The sequence below is a fragment of the Ptiloglossa arizonensis genome, chromosome 12 (genome assembly GCF_051014685.1).
Source record: "Ptiloglossa arizonensis isolate GNS036 chromosome 12, iyPtiAriz1_principal, whole genome shotgun sequence".
Taxonomy (NCBI): domain Eukaryota; kingdom Metazoa; phylum Arthropoda; class Insecta; order Hymenoptera; family Colletidae; genus Ptiloglossa; species Ptiloglossa arizonensis.
In genome coordinates this window covers 4,425,622-4,444,698 of record NC_135059.1, presented here as the reverse complement: position 1 = coordinate 4,444,698, position 19,077 = coordinate 4,425,622, and the positions used below count along the sequence as shown (strand labels likewise).

Genomic DNA, 19,077 nt, shown 5'->3' with positions numbered 1-19,077 from the left:
ACCACACTTAATCTCTACGTAATCTGTAACACAAATAAAAATACATTCTTTACAAATTTTCTTCCTGAAAACAAGTGCCAAATAAGTGAAATTTATTACCAATTCTATCATCGGGGCCTTTCTACAATCTGTTGTTAAGTGGAATAGTTGGTACAATATTATTTGATTTGTTCTCTATGTAGTATATACATGTTTTTATTATTCGTTAAATGGTTCGAGAACACCACTAGTCCAATACCGAAAACGAATTGTCTCGATTGGACCAATTACGTGTTTCTGATTTATCATTTTTCCCAATATTGTGCAATGTTTCTCGAAATTCTGAATTACGTTACTCGAAGGCATATATATATAACGAACAATTTATTTTTCTTCTGATCATTCCTGAAAAATATTTAATTTTCCACATATCATCGAAAATCTACGAAGCGTTTTAAATTCGATAAACTTCGCTTATATTTTTCGTTGAATTTTAGAAGAGTGGCCAACAATTTTCGAAACGACATTTAACTTTTTTCGAAAAAGTTACATACCGTACGTATCCGATACGAGCGTACCTTCTCGAATAATCTCGAAAACGAAATTAAAACGAAAAACAGACTCCAATATTGCATTCTAAGAAAATCAATACTATTCCTCGGGCTGTGCAAGAGCTAGTGAACAAAATGTCACGGAAACATGTTAAATTGGTCGAGATAAGAATTTTTTGGTCGCCAATTCCAGGGAGAGATATTTCGCGCGACAAATGGTAAGCTATGTATTTCGAGAGCTTCGTCGCGATAATGTCACTGCGAGCGATTCAAAGAATTTACAATTTCTAGTCAGGGGAAAAGAGTTCCCTCGCATAAATTTATCTAAATTGCAAGCACGTATTTCGAGGTCCCTTTTACACCCCTCTCTCTCTCGTCCGCGGAAGTCGGGGAAGCATCGTTTTATTCATGAAGAAGCTGCTCCGCTGCGCTAAACATTCATCTTCGATCCAGGATCAACTTCCCCGTGACGCAAACACTCCAGGCTTCTAAAACCACTGCCCAGAGCATGAATACGTAGTTCGAACTTGCCCGTACATAGGTACACGTTTGCACATTACCTGTAACAACACGCTTCAAGGTGAGACGGTTGATTGAAACTCTGGATAGGAAACTGCGATACACAATAGCTCCGAATCCCGATAATGAAATTATAGCCGAGACGTTGATCGGAACGATCTTTCGAAATTCGAACTGAAAACATCGATAAGGATATTTACAAGGAATTAGAAGGAAAATTTCAATTTACAGAGTTCCGAATAACTATTTCGCAGCGTGTGCATACCGTTCTTTGGTCACGAGTACTTGCAATATCGTTTCTAACTTTCTCGTACAATTACTCTCGTGTTAAACATACTCACGATTTTTCTCGAGTCTTCCAGCGCTCTTCAACGGTAATTATCTCGATTGAGCGGTTATTCTTGCGGGCCACTTTTGAAAAATCAATTTTCCTAAATTGCATTTCCTTGTAGATTAATAGCTTGAAAATACGCTCGTTAAAGACTCGATTGAAATTCGTGAAAATAACAGAGTTATGTTTTACCGTGTTATTTTTCTTCGTTGGTATTAAACTAGAAAATTTATACGAATAAATCGATAGACCGTCTTCAAAACTCTGCCAGTCCGATAGTATTTTCATATCTCTCGTTGCTTCTAGTTCTTAACCGTACTATATGAATACATATTAGTATAATAGATTGGTAACTTAATTGGTTCTTTTTATTCAATCCATTGGGAATACCAAAATTACATCACCTGTAAAAATACATGTTTTATACAACGCAAACGCAATATTTAAATCTTTCAAACTATCGTATAGTTTAAAAATTTCAAATTAACGCCTTGAAAAAATGCTCTAAATTTCTCGTATTCTTTACAAGAATATACCATACAGAATACGGTCTCGCGGTCTCTCTCTCTCGAATCTTTATTAGCGAGCTGTAAACTTTTATCTCGATTCTCGAGAACGATTTCATCGTTACGCTCCAAGATATTAATATATTTCGAATTGGAACGAAAATACAAATATCCGCGCGCTGTTGGATGCAAGAGATTCTAATTTATGCGGAAACTGGTCCACGTTGCTTCTTCTCGATTCAGATACCGGGAAACTAGGTCTCCGGTATTAGCTATATTGCCTTCTTATCGCGAAGACAAGCGAAATCCCCGAAGGAGAGGGCACGAGCTGCAGCTGCGTGAATCCAACTGCAGTCCTTTGAGAGAATTTTTTATGGAACTCGGGCCTCCTACACCAGTCGATTTATCGTAATCCTTCTGGTCCGTGTACAGGGTAGTCCACTTGAAATGGGCCACCTTGAATCGTCGCTACTTTAAACAACGTAAAGTAGTTTCGTCAATAAAAATCCACCTCGGAGTCGTACAATCGCTTCCAAACGTGACCCATTAAAGTAGACGGTTTCCAGAACGTCCGATGTACGTCTGGATTTTTCCTCGAACGAATCAGAATCTTGACGATATCCGAGAACAGAAACGGATACGATAAACCGCAGTCCTTGAATACAGTTCTGTCGCAGCTTGCGTCGAAAGAACGACAGACACACGTACCGTTTTAAATTGGTAGCAGCGAGTAAATTTTACAATGACTTTTAGAAAGGACAAACACCGATACACTGTGCTTGCACGGAGGAACACCTGGAAGCAGTCGAGATCTTGATAGGGCTAGGAGCAAACGTGGACGCTCAGGACAACGAAGGAAATACGCCTCTTCACGTGGCTACCAGAACGAGGCATACAGCTATAGCTCAATTGTTGTTAAAGACTGGAGCGAACACCGAGCTGACCGATCAAGTAACTAAACGCTTTTTCTTCGTCAAAAGTCGAACGATGTACGAAACTTTCTCTTGAAACAAAGTTTCGAATTAATGCGAGCAATTATTTCATAAATGAGATCCTTTCATAAGTGTTTACGTACCTTGAGCAAATTTTATTTGAGAAAGAGTACGCATACGTGCCTAAAGAATATCAATTGTTCACAGAGTAGTCATCTTCTTGCGTGATTCTTTTCTTCTCGCTGAATTTATTTATAGATTTCCTTTTTGTAGAAATTGGTAAATTTATTCTCAAAAACTCGTCCAGTTAATGTCGGTGACTAATTTTGATTTCCAAAAAGTTATTTTAACCGTTATCGTAAACTTGGATGATACAACTGTCTCGGCAATATATTTTATTCGTTTGCACTCCTTTATCAAATTCGAAAAGTAGAGTTAGCCAGATTTCGTGCACTTTTATCTGAAAATTATCAAACGTCAAAACAGTGATGAACATCTCGAGGTTCGAACTGATAGAAATACGTTTATGTATATTTATATTGGGCTAAAAATTCGCATAGTTAAATACGCGAAGACTTATGAAACGATCCAATACTTTAACATTTTGACGGCCGGATAAAAATTTGTAAACTATTCTTTACATAAAACTTTAACACTGCTACTTTGTCAATATTGAAGTATCATCGTTATACACTTTCATAGTGAAATATAATTAAATAAAGATCGATTTTATTCGCTTACCTAGCTCGTTGGTATCGCTGTAAATATTTCAGCGAGAATTGACGTTCCAATCACAAATATCAAATATTTTCCAATTACAAATGCGTTAGATGAACGTCCACGATTGAACCAAAGACTGAGACGCAATTTCTTGACCGATGGACTTTTGTATAACAAAGTAAGGAATATCTTAGAATACCAAGCGAAGGGAATAATAATAACGAAAAAGTGGTAGTCACGGATACGTGACAGCGGCCCTCAAAGTGTTAAAAGGACTTGAACCATGCCTCGGTAGATCGTCTATCGTATCTAAAGATTGATAACGCAACGATCGAGTTGTTCGATAGAGTAACAGAAAGCAAAATCGTTTCAACTGTTTATTAGATGGGTTTCACTCCCCTTCACGTGGCTGCCAGTCAGGGCTGCAAAGGGATATTAGACTCGATGATTCAACACGGTGCAGCGCTCAATAAACAGTGTAAGGTACGCCTTCGATCGAGAGATACGGTAATCAGAGTCGAATAACTATCCGTGTTTGTGAATCGGTGTTGCAGTACGGAAACACACCCCTGCACTTGGCCTGTCAAACGAACGAAGTAGAAACGGTCGAGATACTGATTAATAAAGGCGTCGATCTGAATTGCTTGAACTCGGTGGGTAGAGCAATTACGAACATTCGCGTTCACGAATCGCGTACGTTTCGTTCGTTGGTTTCTGACACGAGATTCTGTTGCGACATGTTTCAGAGATTACAATCGCCGATTCACATCGCCGCCGAGATGGGCCACACGGACATCTGTGAGCTGTTGCTTGCAGCAGGTGCGAATATCGAGCAAAGAGAACAGGTGAACACTGATCGTACACCTTCCCTCTCCTCTTGTCCAATGTGTTTAAACGAATACCCAAATACCTTTCGAAGAATAGAAACGGATCTGGTCCAACACGGATTAAACCATTCGTGAAATTACATATATAGGATTTCTATTCAAGAGTCAGGACGTATCAGAAATATTTATACGACCAACACACGAGTAATGGACAACAACAACGATATCACGAGTAGACAAACCTTCTCGAGGTACTTCCCAATTAACCGCTCCCTACTGTACGCTAGACTCGACGTTCTCTCCCTTGAAACACACTATTCCAACAACAACCCCTGTTCAGAGCGAGAACCCTTTCTATACCTTTTTGTACACTCAAATTTGGGGCCTACGTGACTTACGTTACGCGTTTCAAAGATGTCGGCCGTACTGGGTAGCTCACGTGGGGTTGTTAGACGACAATCGGACAATGGGCCTTTATTGTGTCCGTGGCGCGGGAAATTCAAAGGTCCCATCGACTCACGACCAGTTACGACTCACCGAGTGGGTCACTAGTCCCCACTCGCGTTCCCTATTTCGAATTCGCGCATGCGCGTGCCCGCCATTTGCTAACATCCTACACATATACCCGCGGAACGAATCTTTTGCAATTCGAGTTGAGAGAAGGCCGTGAAATGTAAACGCGTCACCTCGTTAAAAGTTTCACGTTCAACGAATCATGCGCTTCGTTTGCGAGAAAGAGAATTCTAAAGAAATTCGACAACTTTTAATCGTACGAAACTTACAGATCATTTTAACGATAAAACTGATACACCACTCTCTCGAACTCCCGAGTTCGACAAGAACGGAACACACTTTCTCCATTAGAGACACTGCACGCCATAATATAAAGTTAGCACGTTGGCCGCGTATTTCGCAGTTTTATCCAGCTCGAACCGGAAGCACGAAGTCGAAATTGATTCCCAAACTTTTACACGAGCGACGCTACTTTCCACTTCGGACGCATTAAAGTCCAATTGAATCGTTAATAACGGTACACCGTGAAACGATGCCTCGTGCGGTTTGAACGTGAAATTTATTCACATTTGATCTCGCAGATATGAAATTGTTGCGTAGAAAATGATCGATTTTGCGGTGATCGTTTTTTTTAATTAATCGTGCTGACCAATGATACCTAGAAAATTGCACGATAGACATTTTACAAAACGATAAACTTTTACGGGACACGTATATAAAGAATCTTCCAGGGTCAAACAAACCATCCACCTCGTTTAATTAAAACCATTGCGCACGCGTATATATTAATCATTTCCGAGTGATCCGTCCTATTATTACGTTATTAGGTCAGCAAACATTTAAGACTGTGACGCAAATACTCCAGCCATTATAGCTGCCGATCTCTATTTAAACGACTTCTCGCGTTGTATTCCCCGTGCAATTCATTACATTACAATATATACGTATATTTAAGGTTGTATTGTTCACTTTGGAATTTTGATTTACTCCGAAGACGATTTCGAAACGGAATCATCGACGAAAAATGTCTTCAAAAAATCCTTTTTATAATAATGAAATAAGTACGCTTGTATCCAACTTATAGAAATTTTCTTCCTTAAAAAATCGACCATTTTGTATGCAACAACGTAACGCTATCGATCGTTATCCTTTCTTGTCGTTACAAGTTCGATAGAGATCAAACAAAGGTGTCGCGTGACAGTGTCTCGACTCGATCGAACGCGATCGAGGTAGGCGTCTCTTTGTACCGAATGTTAACTCCGTTGTAACATGGTCGCAACGAACTAACAAGACCGACAAAGCTTCGAGCAAAGTTTGCACGTCCGTAGACGCGAACGACGCGTTTCGAGCTAGATCAGCCACCGTCGAAATTTGGCGATTCCGTGTAACCCACGTCTACACAACTGTCGCCGTGAACTCGATAACAAAGTTAAAAACAAAGTTCTCTGGTTATTTGCAGAGCGGCAGAACGCCATTGTATATCGCGGCGAGGGGCAGTTTCACGGCCATCGTCGACATGATAATTAAAACCGCCAGACTGGACTATCCCGCGCCGGTAAGTGGCTAGAAAATCACCGTTTGTAAATATAAGTAAAAAAAAGGTCCCAAAATTATATCTGCTCCTAAGGAAATCTTCCTAATAAGGAAAAAACATCGCACAGTAGTTAAATTTTATTTAACTGGGAAATATGAAAGTTGGGTTCAGTAGTTACTGAACGTATGTTCATTTAAATTATTATTTATCAATTATTACTAACGAAGAGTGTTAACGAACGATTCAATCGTGAGAAATATTTAAAGTGTACTCGAACAACGTAACCGAAAGGATATCCATTTGTCGCGTAAACGACATTATTTTCTCCGTATAACGACGAACGATGATACGAATAAATGATTCGAAGGGAAACAATTATCCAGATAAAAATTTATTCGTGGTTAATGCACGATCGTGTTTTTCAGGAAGCTTCAACGTCCGAGAAGGAAATTCGAGATTTAACGCCAGCGAGGAGACGATGGCGCGAAGGATCGCGAGGCGGAAGTATCTCCAGCAATAATTGCGGGCTTCCGGAACACATTCGATCGGTACTGTGGAAATTGGCGTACAAACATCTGGGCCCCGAAGACTGGAAGAAGCTCGCGTTGCACTGGGCCTTCACACACGAACAGATTCGTGCGATCGAGCATCAATACACCGGTAAAATACGATTCCGAGTTCGTTTCAAGCGTGGACATTTTGCGAAGGACACGGGAAAACAAAAGGAAATAGTATCGCGCGAACCAAACCTGGGCACTTTTCAAGGAACGTAATTTCAAATGTATTGTCTTCCGTTATTTTATATTTAAAGTGCAATTCTGCTGTTGTTTCATTTCGAGAAGTAACCTTGAAGAATTATCATTTCAGATAATAAAACGATCTCGTAATTTGAAATATTCATCGCTCGAAATTAATCGGTGTTTCGATAACTTTCAAAGAACGTTGCGGGAAACGATAGAGCTTATTTCTTATTTCTTATTTTTATTTTAAATAAAATTTGCCCAGGTCTGGCACGAACGTAGCCATCGGATCGAGCAATCGTCAGAATTCACATCGAGGTACAAAAATTTAAATACCAGCGTCTAGTTGGTTGCGAGGAGACTCGAACAATAAAAAAAAAAACAAAGATCTAACAGCAGGTCGACGATTTAACGACGAGAGATATTTTGAAGTATTTTGCACCTCGATGTTCCTACCGTGCACCGAGGGCAGCCTTGTGAAAAGGACGATAAAGCTCCTATCGTAGGTCCTTCGAGCTACAAAGAGCACGGCTTCCGGATGCTGATGATTTGGGTGTCAGGATTGAGCCCTGACATTTCTATAGCGAAGGAACTCTGCGACGCTTTGTCTGCGGTAGATAAAAAAGCCGCGGCAGGTAAGTAATTTTTTACGGAACAATTTATTGTATTTACCGTTCGAGGTATTCTATTTTAGACGGTCCAAATAATCGATCTTTGAATTATCGTATTTTCTTGGTGCGTCGAATCTTAAAATTCTATTGATAAAGTGTTGATACTCGAGCAATTGCACGCAATCCATCGATAACTCCAGACTTGTTATTTTAACGAAAATAATTGCTTGAAATTATCTTTACGACTACTCGAAACACGAATAAATATCCTTGGAAAATTACAATGATTTGTGTACAATAGTTTCTTTTCTTTTTGTCGTTGATTCGCAAACTTTACCTTAGAAACGATCGTCTAAAATATGATCTCCCTGTAAATATCAATAGAAGTCTCTATAAAAATGGTTGCAGAATCGGTTCGCAAACACTTGGATCAAGAGAAGGAAGGAAAAGTGAAGTCAAACAAACAGCGTTGTCATAAATGCTCCATCGCTTAAACTCATCATGCCACGTATGTGGCACTCACGTTACAACACACACATATATATATACATATATGTATAGATATATATATACATATATATCTGTGTAGTTGCCGATTTTACCTTTTTTACGGTACAATGTGTCAATACGAAATCGCGGTTTCATAGTGAAATTGTGTATAAATACGAAAAGAATCAACGAAACGTGTTATACTAGGCAACGAAAGCTTTCGATGTCTCGTGAAATTCGACGAAAAACTTTCCAATCGAAGTCGAATGAAAATTCCCGCAAATGTATAAATTTTACAGTCACGTTTCGCGTGGATTGGAAAAACGTTGGGACATATTTTTGAGAAGTATCATCGTCCTGATAGATCGGTTTCGAGTAGTTTTCTTTTCTCTCTGGCGTTACTCGATTCGGTAACTTTTGCGACAAAATGAGCCGTCCTCTCTCGTTTCGTTTCTTGTCAAAATCGAACGTACTCTTCGATGGTCTCGATTCTGTTCTGTAACGGATAGATAAAACGGTGTATTCGAAATTTTAAACATAAAATACGTACCTTAAAGCAAGCACGAGCGATGCGAAGTTTTTGCAGGGCTTTCGATGTGATAAAAGAAAGAATTAGATTTAGCGCGTACTAAAAGAAAAAGAAAACATATGTCACAAAGCTTTCAATAATTGTACAATATCGAAAAACGACAATCTACATATCCGAGAAAAGTGTACAATTCAATAAACGTGTAATTAAGTGCGTAGAAATTTTTAAACGGGCGTTCCCCTGTCAATTTTTTTACACACAATTAAGATACTACGGAGACTAAATAATTAAAATAAGACAAGTTTCATTCGGATGTAATGCATTTATTTCGTCGTGTACACTCCTTTTTAACGATTACTTTCGAACATTTCGATACTCGACGCGGTTTTCGAAAGAAACTTGAACGATCTTACCATTTTGATCCACGAATACCGATCGTACGAACGAAGTGACAACTAGGAGATGAACAGAGGTGTGAGGAGCTGAGACGCAGGAGCCAGGAGAAGAACCCTAAACAGCGTTTTCTATTAAAATGTGAATGTTTATTAATCCATACGGAATAGTAATTTTTCTTCTATACTATAAAAGAATGCACTTCTTGCTCCTTCCACCCTCGCAAATATGTATGTATATTTATATGTAACAAAATATTACTAACGGTATCATTATTATTATTTTTATTATTATTATCATCGTATCATTAATTAATAATAACGGTTCAACTGCGTCGATGATAGAAACGGGACTTGAGTGCCGTCAACGGCAGTTCATCGTCGTATATCGAGAATTGTACAAATCGTACGCTAAACCAGGGACAATAAGTCGCGGCGAACTCCTAATCCTTAACAATACGATTAAACATTATCGACGTTGTTTGTTCGGCTAGCATCGTCATCGTTACAGTTACAACGAACACCAATGTGGCGCGCAACGAACGATTCGCGTCCTCGTAATACGTCAATCTTACGATTTCTTTTTCCGTGGCACTCGAACGCCTGAAAAACCAGCGGTATCTCGTACTCCATCGTGAACAACGCACGTGCCGGACGGTGAAAAGTGCAGTTGCGTCGCTCGTTTTACTGAAACACTGATACACATCCAAGGAAATATTCGTACGTGCACTCGGGGATTAGTTGGAACACGGTGACACGACACGACACGACACGACACCGCACGGTACGGCACGTAACACGACACGTCACGACACGGCACGACACGACACGACACGACACGGCACGACACAACACGACACGGCACGGCACGACACGACACGACACGACACACGGCGTCATATCCGTATTTCTATGTACCCGCGGCTCGTGCGTCGAGCCATGTTCCCGCGCTTGAAACACGTTAAGCAAATCTCGCTCGAAACAAAAAGCACGCATCGAATTCGAAAGCTCTTCGAGCGTTTCGAGCCACGACATCGCGCCGCACCCAAGAACGTAATTTTACGCGGGTAGTTTTGGGAACGAACGCGAAGCAATAAACAGAACGCGACACAATTCGCGGTACGATCGAACAACGATTCGGAATACAGTCTTGTGCACGCATATACAATGATCCGCTGTCGAGTTTGCGTCGAGGTACAAACGTTCGTCATCGGTTGCGCTTGGTCGTCGAATTACGATGCAAAGCCCACGGAATTAATTCGATGGGCGTTACTCTAGCCGCCATTACCCTAAAATTCTCGCGTTCACTACGTAACACCTTTTCGAACCGCGAGGAAACGTGTAACGAGTTCCGGGTTCGGGAATATTTTCCGAACACGGCAAAAAGAGAAATTGCTCTCGAACGACGATATCGTTTCGTTGCCTCGAATCGGCCGGAACTGAAAACTCTCGCGCAACGAACAATCGAGTTTCACGTGCGTTCCGCGACCATAACACACCCGCCGGACAGAACTCTCGAAACAAATGTGGACGGTCCGAGCGAATTGACGAAAAACGAAACACAACAGGCACGACATTCAATACGAGGGTACAACGCACGAAAACCATAAACGAATGGGAACAGACAACAGGGTGGAGACAGAGAGAAAAAAAAAAATATTTGAATCGAGACAAACGGGGGACCGGCTGGTTATTGAATAATTGAGAAACTCCTTAATTATCGCGGCCCGTTATGTGGCGAACGCGTGCTAAGCGCGCGCTTTTCCTTTCTTTTACCTCAAGTCCACAAGCCTCGCATCATCCAGTCAGAAAAATGAACAGGACGTCTAGGAAATAAACTTCCTACGGCAGAAATTGAAAAAAACAACGGATTAGGTTTTTTCATCGAACTGAACTTGATTTTGTCGCCGGTCGCGACTACTATAATACATTCAAGGAAAAAATCAAAAAGAGAGGGTGGGGGGGTAAATACCGTGTCGCATCGGACGATGATTCGATTCGATTCGATTTGTCGCGAGCGTGAAAGGAAAGGAGGCCCGCGAATAAAAGTAACGACGTGCTCCGTGTTATCATTAATCGAGAACATTAATCTACTTTTCTAGAGTCCATTCTATCCAACTACGGGAAGGAAGGCAAATGAAAATTAAAGAACAGGCGTGGTGGTGGGGGTGAGGGGTGTGAGGGGGTTAAAAAGAATTATAACCACGTTTTTCGCAATGAAGTACTCAAACGCTCTGTTATCTCTGGTCGAAGACTTAATGGATCGTTATGTTATCGTAAAATTCTTAAAACTAAGCTTACAATATCCACGCTTTCTATTTTGGACGAACGGGTGGTCTCACCGACTTCGCGCTTGAACCTTGTCAATATCTGTCTTCGTAATGTTTAAGAATAATAATTCTCGCTCGACGTACGCGTCATCGTCGTCGAGATTTCCACCGTCTTTTGTTTTTGTTCGTTTCGCGAAATGAGAACCAAACACTCGATCGAACCGATCCGAACGAAACGTTTTCGCGCGCAAAGAAAGAGACAATTCGAGAGGATCGGTCGATTGGAAAAAAAAAAAAAAAAAAATCATAGTCGGTCATACGAAATGTACTTTACTTTCTTCTTCTTTTTTTTCCCCCGAAACGTTCACGACGATCGATCATTTAAAGGAAAAGAAAAAGAAATCGCGAGAGCGACGCGACTTTCTCGAAGACGTTCTTCTTCAAGTCGTAGTCGAATTCTGACGATTGCTGCTCGCGCAGAATGATTGGTCCAATGCTTGGTATAACGACAGAGTCACCTTCTTCTTCCCCGCAAACGATCTCGCGACATTCCAGAAGGCTTGGTTCCTCGTCCACGAGCGGCTCTGGTCTCCCCCGAAAATCTTCTTGGCGTTTAAAAAAATGAAATGAACTACCGCTGCGCTCCGCGCCGTATACCTACGTATACCTACATGTACATACATACATATATATATATACACAGATATATATATGTACATATATATTCGTGTGCATGTGTGTGTGTGTGTGTGTATGTGTGTGTGTCTCTCTTTCTCTCTCTCTCTCAAGTGCGATTGCTCACGCGTTGTTAGCTTCGATCATTCACGGTGGTTCAACGGGACGTATCGATGAAAAAAGAAATATATATATATATATATATATATATATATATATATATATATATATGAACTATACAAAAAATGATGGCCTCGGTGGTAGTGATCTCGGCCTATTTATCCCGTTTGTAACGCGCACGGATGATCAAATGCATACGTGTTCCGCATGTGGTATGCAAACGAGCGCAAGTGCACGCGGTCGCGCGTACACCGATGACAGAGAAGAGGGGAAGAAGCGAAACCTCGCTCTAACGCCGGGGACTCGAGTTTGTCTTAATCCACATTCTAGCGACGGTAGGGATGGTAATTGTTGGAGCTGGATGAGGATCCCGTGTAACCCCTTTGGGGTCCACCGCCACTGTAGCTGTCGTTGGTTCCTGGGGCAGCAGGAACGCTCTCTAGTCTCGAGGATCCGTATACGGTGCCTGTTAGAATCGCATAAAAGAACGTAGTACTGTATGCCAGGACGCGGCCCAAGGACGCAATCAGGGAGAGAGTGATATATCAGAGAGCAGTGGCGCGTGTAATCGCGTATCCAGCGCGTTGCTGAACGCTGCGATGATCGAAGAGATCGATTCGAACCTTGGTTCAACGGAGTTAGTTTTTTCCTACGAGCGAACCGAATTCATACAACTCGATTGCGAACGATCGCTCAGTTTTTCCCCGATATTTCTCGTATCGCGGCCGCGACGAGTGCGATCTTTGATCAACGCGTGCAATTAATCTACACTGAATAAATCGTCAAGCTCTTCGATTACCGACTCGTTGGAATTTCGTACGGTCGACCGTTGCGTGAATCGGTGATTGAAAATATACGTAAATTGAAAGGCGACGCTGCGATGAAGGAGAATTTCAGAAGGTTCCGCGAGGATTTGCGAGGATCGGTCCGTACGCGAGGTCAATCGGATTTCATCGAGAATAACCACTCGCAAACGAGATCGTTCGTTTCCGTTCAACGTGGGAGAGGATCGCGGGATTATCTTACAAAGTTCTGTGAATACATGTATCGAATTAGTAATATGTGGTGTATTCGAATCAACGATACGTCGGTATTAATCTACACCGGTTTGCCTACAATTAATGTATAATAAAAAAAAAAAAAGAAAAAAAAACTTAAACCGTGCGAGTAAGAGATATAATATATCTAAGATGTCTCGTAACGTGCAAGTAGGAAAAGCTTATATTACGTCCTTAATAATCTTAATCGTAGTGCTTATAAATAAAACACCAGCGGCTTAAATATATGTATTCATAAATAAAACCATGATTTAAACAATTTCAATGTATCTCTTTCTCTCTCTCGCTCCCTCTCTTACAATTTTCAGTACAAAATTTATTTCTTATATCACGGGCTTAATAATTACTATAAAAGTATTTAGTACTATTTAGTTAACGGAGAAAGTTTGCGACGAAGTCCGCGGACACGAATTTTCGCGCGTGCTTAATGAAATTTAATCCGTGCCGGATAGAAATTAATTCGAATGAAACGTCACCGAGCTAGATCTCGAAAAAAGTTGCCCGTTTCACGCTCGAAACCACAAGACTAAAGAAACGTTTATTAAACTTCGGAGAAGAAAACAAAGCATTGGGTCACGGTGACCGTACCGGATATTCACTTTTAATTTCACGATTCACTTACTTCTTAAATAACTCTACAGACGCTCCTCGATAACATGATTCTGCCTTCGTAATAAGTCTACGTATAAGTCACGTATAAATAAAAAAAAAAAAAAAAAAAGAAAAAAAAAGAAAAATATTGAAATAGCTTAGACGCTACAAAGCTAACGTTTAAAAGGATCAATTGGTAAAATTTAATGTTATATAGATTAATGATGGATTCGTACAGCTAAATTGGCGGCCTTAATTAATCTTAATTTGTAAAAAGGACGCTTGCTTACACGCCGTCACTTGCACGTAACTTAGTATAATCCTTAATCGATAATCATCTTACGGGCTATAGTTGTCGTTCGGCTGAACAAACTCAAAAGTGGCCTGTATAAAATCAATTTTCGTCGTTAATAAGATCGTAAAAATCGGACGCGTCTAGTATAGACATAGGGAAGCAAGAGGATGGCCAGTTTCGACAACGATCGAATTCGTTTCCTTCGAATCTTTCACCCTGAAACTGTCTCTTATATTATCCTCCATCACAGCACCGCCAACCTCTCTCTTCTCTAATCTCATAATTTATAGGAACCTAGAGTCTTGGTATGTGTCTTTGATAGCCGATCGGGTATTTCTTTAGCGCCTGTAAGGATGGTAATTGGTGTGCTGAGTCAAGGAGAATCGCTGGGGACCCGGGGCTGCGTCTCCGTTCGGGATGAAGGTCGGACTTCCAGTTTCGGTATTTTTGAACTTTGGGATCGGGATGACGTCTGTGGGAAATAAAGGAGGGAATTAGGTGGTGCGCACCGGGCCGAGCGCGCCTTTCGTTAGGCGCGTTGATAACGTAAACAATGCGGATACAGAAAAGGACAAAGGAAATTTCAGTGGGCCCGTGTTTCGCGACGGCGAGCTAATTTAAATTTTAAAAGCTACGGTGCGCCTTCGTCGAATTTAAACGGTATCGCGGCCTAATGCACCAACTATTGTTACATCGAACGTAATTAATACTAAAGGAGCGTGGAAAACTGTTGAATTTTGAACGATAAAGGTACTTCACGGTGTTCGAGTGAACCAACAGTTTCTCGAGTTTTTGTCAATGTACGTCCAATTGAAAAAATTAAAATATTCAGCCTCTAAGGTACCGAAGAACACCAAGTCGCCTCGAACCTGAGTCTCTTCGAACAATTTTTGCCCGCATTGAAATCGCTAATCGCTATCGTACGCATAGTCGTAGAATTCCCGTGATATTGCGTTTCGTGCACGTTTAATCCCTCAAATATAGTTTCTGCCTCAGTTTCGAGGGGATATGGCGAACGCTGGAACGCGCATAAAACACTGCACCAATGAGAGGATAACGTCAACGATGCAATAAAGAATTCAAAAAAAATATTCTTTGGAACCATCTCTCCGTAACTCCATCCTAGATGATAAAACAATTTGCGCGCATACAACGGTTCGTATGCGGTCGACGTGTGGCAGCGTCGCGAACAAAAAAAAAAAATATATGTATATATATATATATAAAAAAAAAAAAAAAAAATCAAACGGAAGAGGAACCAGCGACTAAAAACGAAGCCTCTCCGAATCTATGGAAACGTCGGTTTAAAAAATATCGGTTTAAATGCCTGAAACCGAGTTCTGAGCTGATTGCAAAACAGAAGCGACAAAAAGAAGATAGAAGGCTGTCTAGAATAATTATCGACCAACAATTTGAGCGATCGGGGAAAGGATATAATATTATTAAAACTTGTTGAAAAAATTCGGAAAATGGGAGGCCCTTCTTGCCCGCACTCGCATGCTTGCTTTCATTCGCACGTCCGCTCATGCACTGTATGTTTTCTACATGATTTTTCTACGATATAAACAAACTTTGCGACCAAGAACGACACATTTCCCTCACGGCGCTCGTTCCACGATCATTGAGCCGAAAGTAAAAGGGTAACAAACGTCAACTGTGCAGTGTTTTAAGTCTCATAAGGAATTCCTAGTAGAAGTTAATATTACTACTTAAAACGAAAATTAATTAAACGGAGGGAGAAGATTGTTTGGATTCGATTGACAAGATTTTTTTTTTTCCATTAATATCATTTTCTATTTAATCATCCTCATAATCTATTTCCAGTATGTACTTTACGAATAATGATCCACTCTTTTTTTCTATATTATCATTATATCATCATAATAATTATCAGCATATCACCTTATCATCATTATATCATTATGTGTGTATGTGTGTGTGTATGTATGTGTGCGCGCGTGTGTGTGTAATTATAAATATCATCATTTATAATCGTTAATATTAATATTATTAATATAATACCTTAAGTATCAATTAATCAATTAATCCACTAGAAACATCATTAAGTATATTAATATATATTATACATTATGTATATTAATATATATTCTATATATTAATATATATATTTATATATATATATAAATGTGTGTGTGTATTTGATGAATAATAATAGTAATAGTAATGACAATAATTTATAATAATTAATTAATAATAATTAATAGTCGTAGTAGTAGTAGTAGCAGTAGCAGTAGTAGTAGTAGTAGTAGAAGTAGTAGTAGTAGTAGTAGTAGTAGTAGTAGTAGTAGTAGTAGTAGTAGTAGTAGTAGTAGTAGTAGTAGTAGTAGTAGTAGTAGTAGTAGTAGTAGTAGTAGTAGTAGTAGTAGTAGTAGTAGTAGTAGTAGTAGTAGTAGTAGTAGTAGTAGTAGTAGTAGTAGTAGTAGTAGTAGTAGTAGTAGTAGTAGTAGTAGTAGTAGTAGTAGTAGTAGTAGTAGTAGTAGTAGTAGTAGTAGTAGTAGTAGTAGTAGTAGTAGTAGTAGTAGTAGTAGTAGTAGTAGTAGTAGTAGTAGTAGTAGTAATAGTAGTAGTAGTAATAGTAGTAGTAGTAGTAGTAGTAGTAGTAGTAGTAGTAGTAATAGTGGTGGTAGTGGAAGTGGTAGTGGTAGTGGTAGTGGTAGTGGTGGTAGTGGTAGTGGTAGTGGTGGTAGTGGTAGTGATAGTAGTAGTGATAATGGTAGTGGTAGTGGTAGTAGTAGTAGTGGTGGTAGTAGTAGTAGTAATAGTAGTAGTAGTTGTAATAGTAGTAGTAGTAGTAGTAGTAGTAGTTGTAATAGTAGTAGTAGTAGTAGTAATAGTAGTAGTAGTAGTGGTAGTAGTGTTAGTAGTATTAGTAGTGTTAGCAGTGTTAGTACTGTTAGTAGTGGTAGTAATGGTAGTAGTGGTAGTAGTGGTAGTAGTGGTAGTAGTGGTAGTAGTGGTAGTAGTGGTAGTAGTGGTAGTAGTGGTAGTAGTGGTCGTAGCGGTAGTAGTGGTATTAGTAGTGGTATTAGTAGTGGTAGTGGTGGTATTAGTGGCGGTGGTAGTAGTAGTAGTAGTAGTAATAGCTGTAGCAGTAATAGTAATAGTACTGTTCGTTTCACGTGTCGTTGGGAGTAGGAAGCGGGTAGGACTGAAGGTTTTATATTGTAAAAATGTGTACTGAGCGAAAATGAAGCAGAAATAAACGATTCACGAGTGGAAACTGCCCGCCCCAACTGGACCTTCCCGACCCTCTTTTAAACTCTCGATGCATCGTTTCCTAACGAACCATCACTTTTTTTCCTCCCTTATTCTTTCCTCGTTTACCCTGAAATCGCGAAAAATATTAAATACCAAACTTGGGAGGTACACTTTCTTTATCCCTTCAACAAAAACACCCACTCTGTAATTACAACGTACTTCCGCTCCCTCTCATCGACCGGCCCTACCCTGTCCACGTAACCTTACTGCCTACCCTATTTGTTACTTCCTCTCTCTCTCTCCCTAAGTCCGCCTATTCGTCTGTTTCTCTGACACAAAAGTTTCCCAGCAAATCGCACAAGTGCCAACAGAACGTTTCGTTTCGTGCGTTCTCTAGTTCTCTCGTTTCGTTCTTTCAGCTGCCGTGTCTCGAATTTTCTCTAACCTTTACTAGATAACCGGTAACTACGTCTCGACACAATTCGTAGCTATTACATCTACAAACTTCTCTATTTGTAATTCGTTTGTAGAAGCAACGCGCGAACCGACATCTATGCACTCAAGTGTCCCAACTTCGTTCTCACCGATTGATTCTCCATCTTTGCCAATTGCTCCCCCATTTGTATCAGCTAAACTAATGTTGCTAAAATTAGTTAACGATCGTTAATCCGCTATTAAAACTACTTCCCGAGCTTTTTGCTGCTTTCGTTTCTTTTCACCCTTCCCTTACTCAACGTGCATCGCGTTACACGCGTGTATATCAACGGGAAACAAAATCAACGGAGCGAATCAATCGTAAAATTAATTGACGAGAAACCGATGCGATTGTTCGTAAACGATCGCAATGGAAAAAGTAAACCAGAATCGTCGAATGTCGCTTCGGCACGTATCTGTCGAAAACTCGAGGTGGTTGCGGTCGTAAGCGATTTGGAAATATTGCGCCGGCACTTTTTCATCACATCATCGCGATAAGCACTAACGGTTTAGCTATGATTCTTTTGCAAGTATGCAAGTACTTCCTATACGCACTATACACGTAATGCAGCTTAATAAAGTTTTACATTGTCTCACGTATCTTTACTTATTAGAGATTTGGCAAACCTTAAACCTGTACGACGCTGAACAGCACCACTTGTACGTCTTGTACAAACTATTTTCTTTGTATTACTAGAGTGTTTTGTGTCAACGTCACTGTATGTCGTCTCTGTCGTTACGCGTCGATAATTCATTTTTCCTTTTTTACACGCCCTCTTCTTTCTCGCAGTTACACCGACTCTTTCTTACCCGCGAATAAACTTTCACTCATTTTTATTTCACTTTCGCTTCCACTCTCGCTTTCGTTCTCACTCTCACTCTCGCTCTCATTTTCACTCTCACTCTCTCTCTCTCTTTTCTCTTTCTTTCCTTCAGTTCGTCGAGCTTTTCAAGAAGCTTTCCTCGATCATTCGAGTCTCACGTACGCGCAATCGCAGATTCATTCGTTTCGCGACACGACTCGTTGCATCAACGTAGCAGTACTACTTTTGCTTTCGTCGGTCGTTCACCGCATTCATCGTACATGCACATGCACCGATCATCTCATTCGTCAACGTACGTCTAACTCTTTTCCCTCCGGCAATTTAACGTTGTCAGCCTCCCAGTATTTCTTTCTTTCTTTCTTTCTTTTTTTTTCGTTC

At 40.3% G+C, this 19,077-nt stretch overlaps 2 protein-coding genes and 2 long non-coding RNA genes across 17 annotated transcripts in view; 1 reads left to right on the top strand and 3 right to left on the bottom strand.

The window, feature by feature from the left end:
* LOC143153061 (uncharacterized) overlaps positions 1–9,420 on the top strand; it is a 37,800-nt gene extending 28,380 nt beyond the window's left edge. The window contains exons 7-14 of one of the 6 annotated variants that reach the window (XM_076323819.1): positions 2,640–2,837; positions 3,923–4,021; positions 4,093–4,191; positions 4,285–4,383; positions 6,338–6,433; positions 6,838–7,072; positions 7,647–7,787; positions 8,148–9,420. In XM_076323819.1, the coding sequence (XP_076179934.1) occupies positions 2,640–2,837; positions 3,923–4,021; positions 4,093–4,191; positions 4,285–4,383; positions 6,338–6,433; positions 6,838–7,072; positions 7,647–7,787; positions 8,148–8,257 (1,077 nt within the window). In that variant the 3' untranslated portion in view covers positions 8,258–9,420. Of the gene's footprint in view, positions 1–2,639; positions 2,838–3,922; positions 4,022–4,092; positions 4,192–4,284; positions 4,384–6,337; positions 6,434–6,837; positions 7,073–7,417; positions 7,788–8,147 lie in introns of those variants that run through there. The other 5 variants (XM_076323820.1, XM_076323825.1, XM_076323821.1 and 2 more) reach the window with 5 other exon arrangements.
* LOC143153308 (uncharacterized) lies at positions 112–1,499 on the bottom strand. Its single transcript, XR_012993758.1, has 2 exons — positions 1,091–1,499; positions 112–1,027 (listed from the first exon to the last, which is right to left on the bottom strand). It is a non-coding gene; the product is annotated as an uncharacterized LOC143153308 (long non-coding RNA).
* On the bottom strand, positions 1,805–8,881 carry LOC143153065 (uncharacterized). Its single transcript, XR_012993707.1, has 3 exons — positions 8,803–8,881; positions 3,560–8,748; positions 1,805–3,278 (listed from the first exon to the last, which is right to left on the bottom strand). It is a non-coding gene; the product is annotated as an uncharacterized LOC143153065 (long non-coding RNA).
* The window catches only part of Hrb27c (Heterogeneous nuclear ribonucleoprotein at 27C), a 34,740-nt gene continuing 24,748 nt past the window's right edge, over positions 9,086–19,077 (bottom strand). For 2 of the 9 annotated variants that reach the window (XM_076323826.1, XM_076323835.1), the window contains one exon: positions 11,409–12,048. In XM_076323826.1, coding sequence (XP_076179941.1) covers positions 11,825–12,048 — 224 coding nt within the window. In that variant the 3' untranslated portion in view covers positions 11,409–11,824. The other 7 variants (XM_076323831.1, XM_076323836.1, XM_076323830.1 and 4 more) reach the window with 7 other exon arrangements.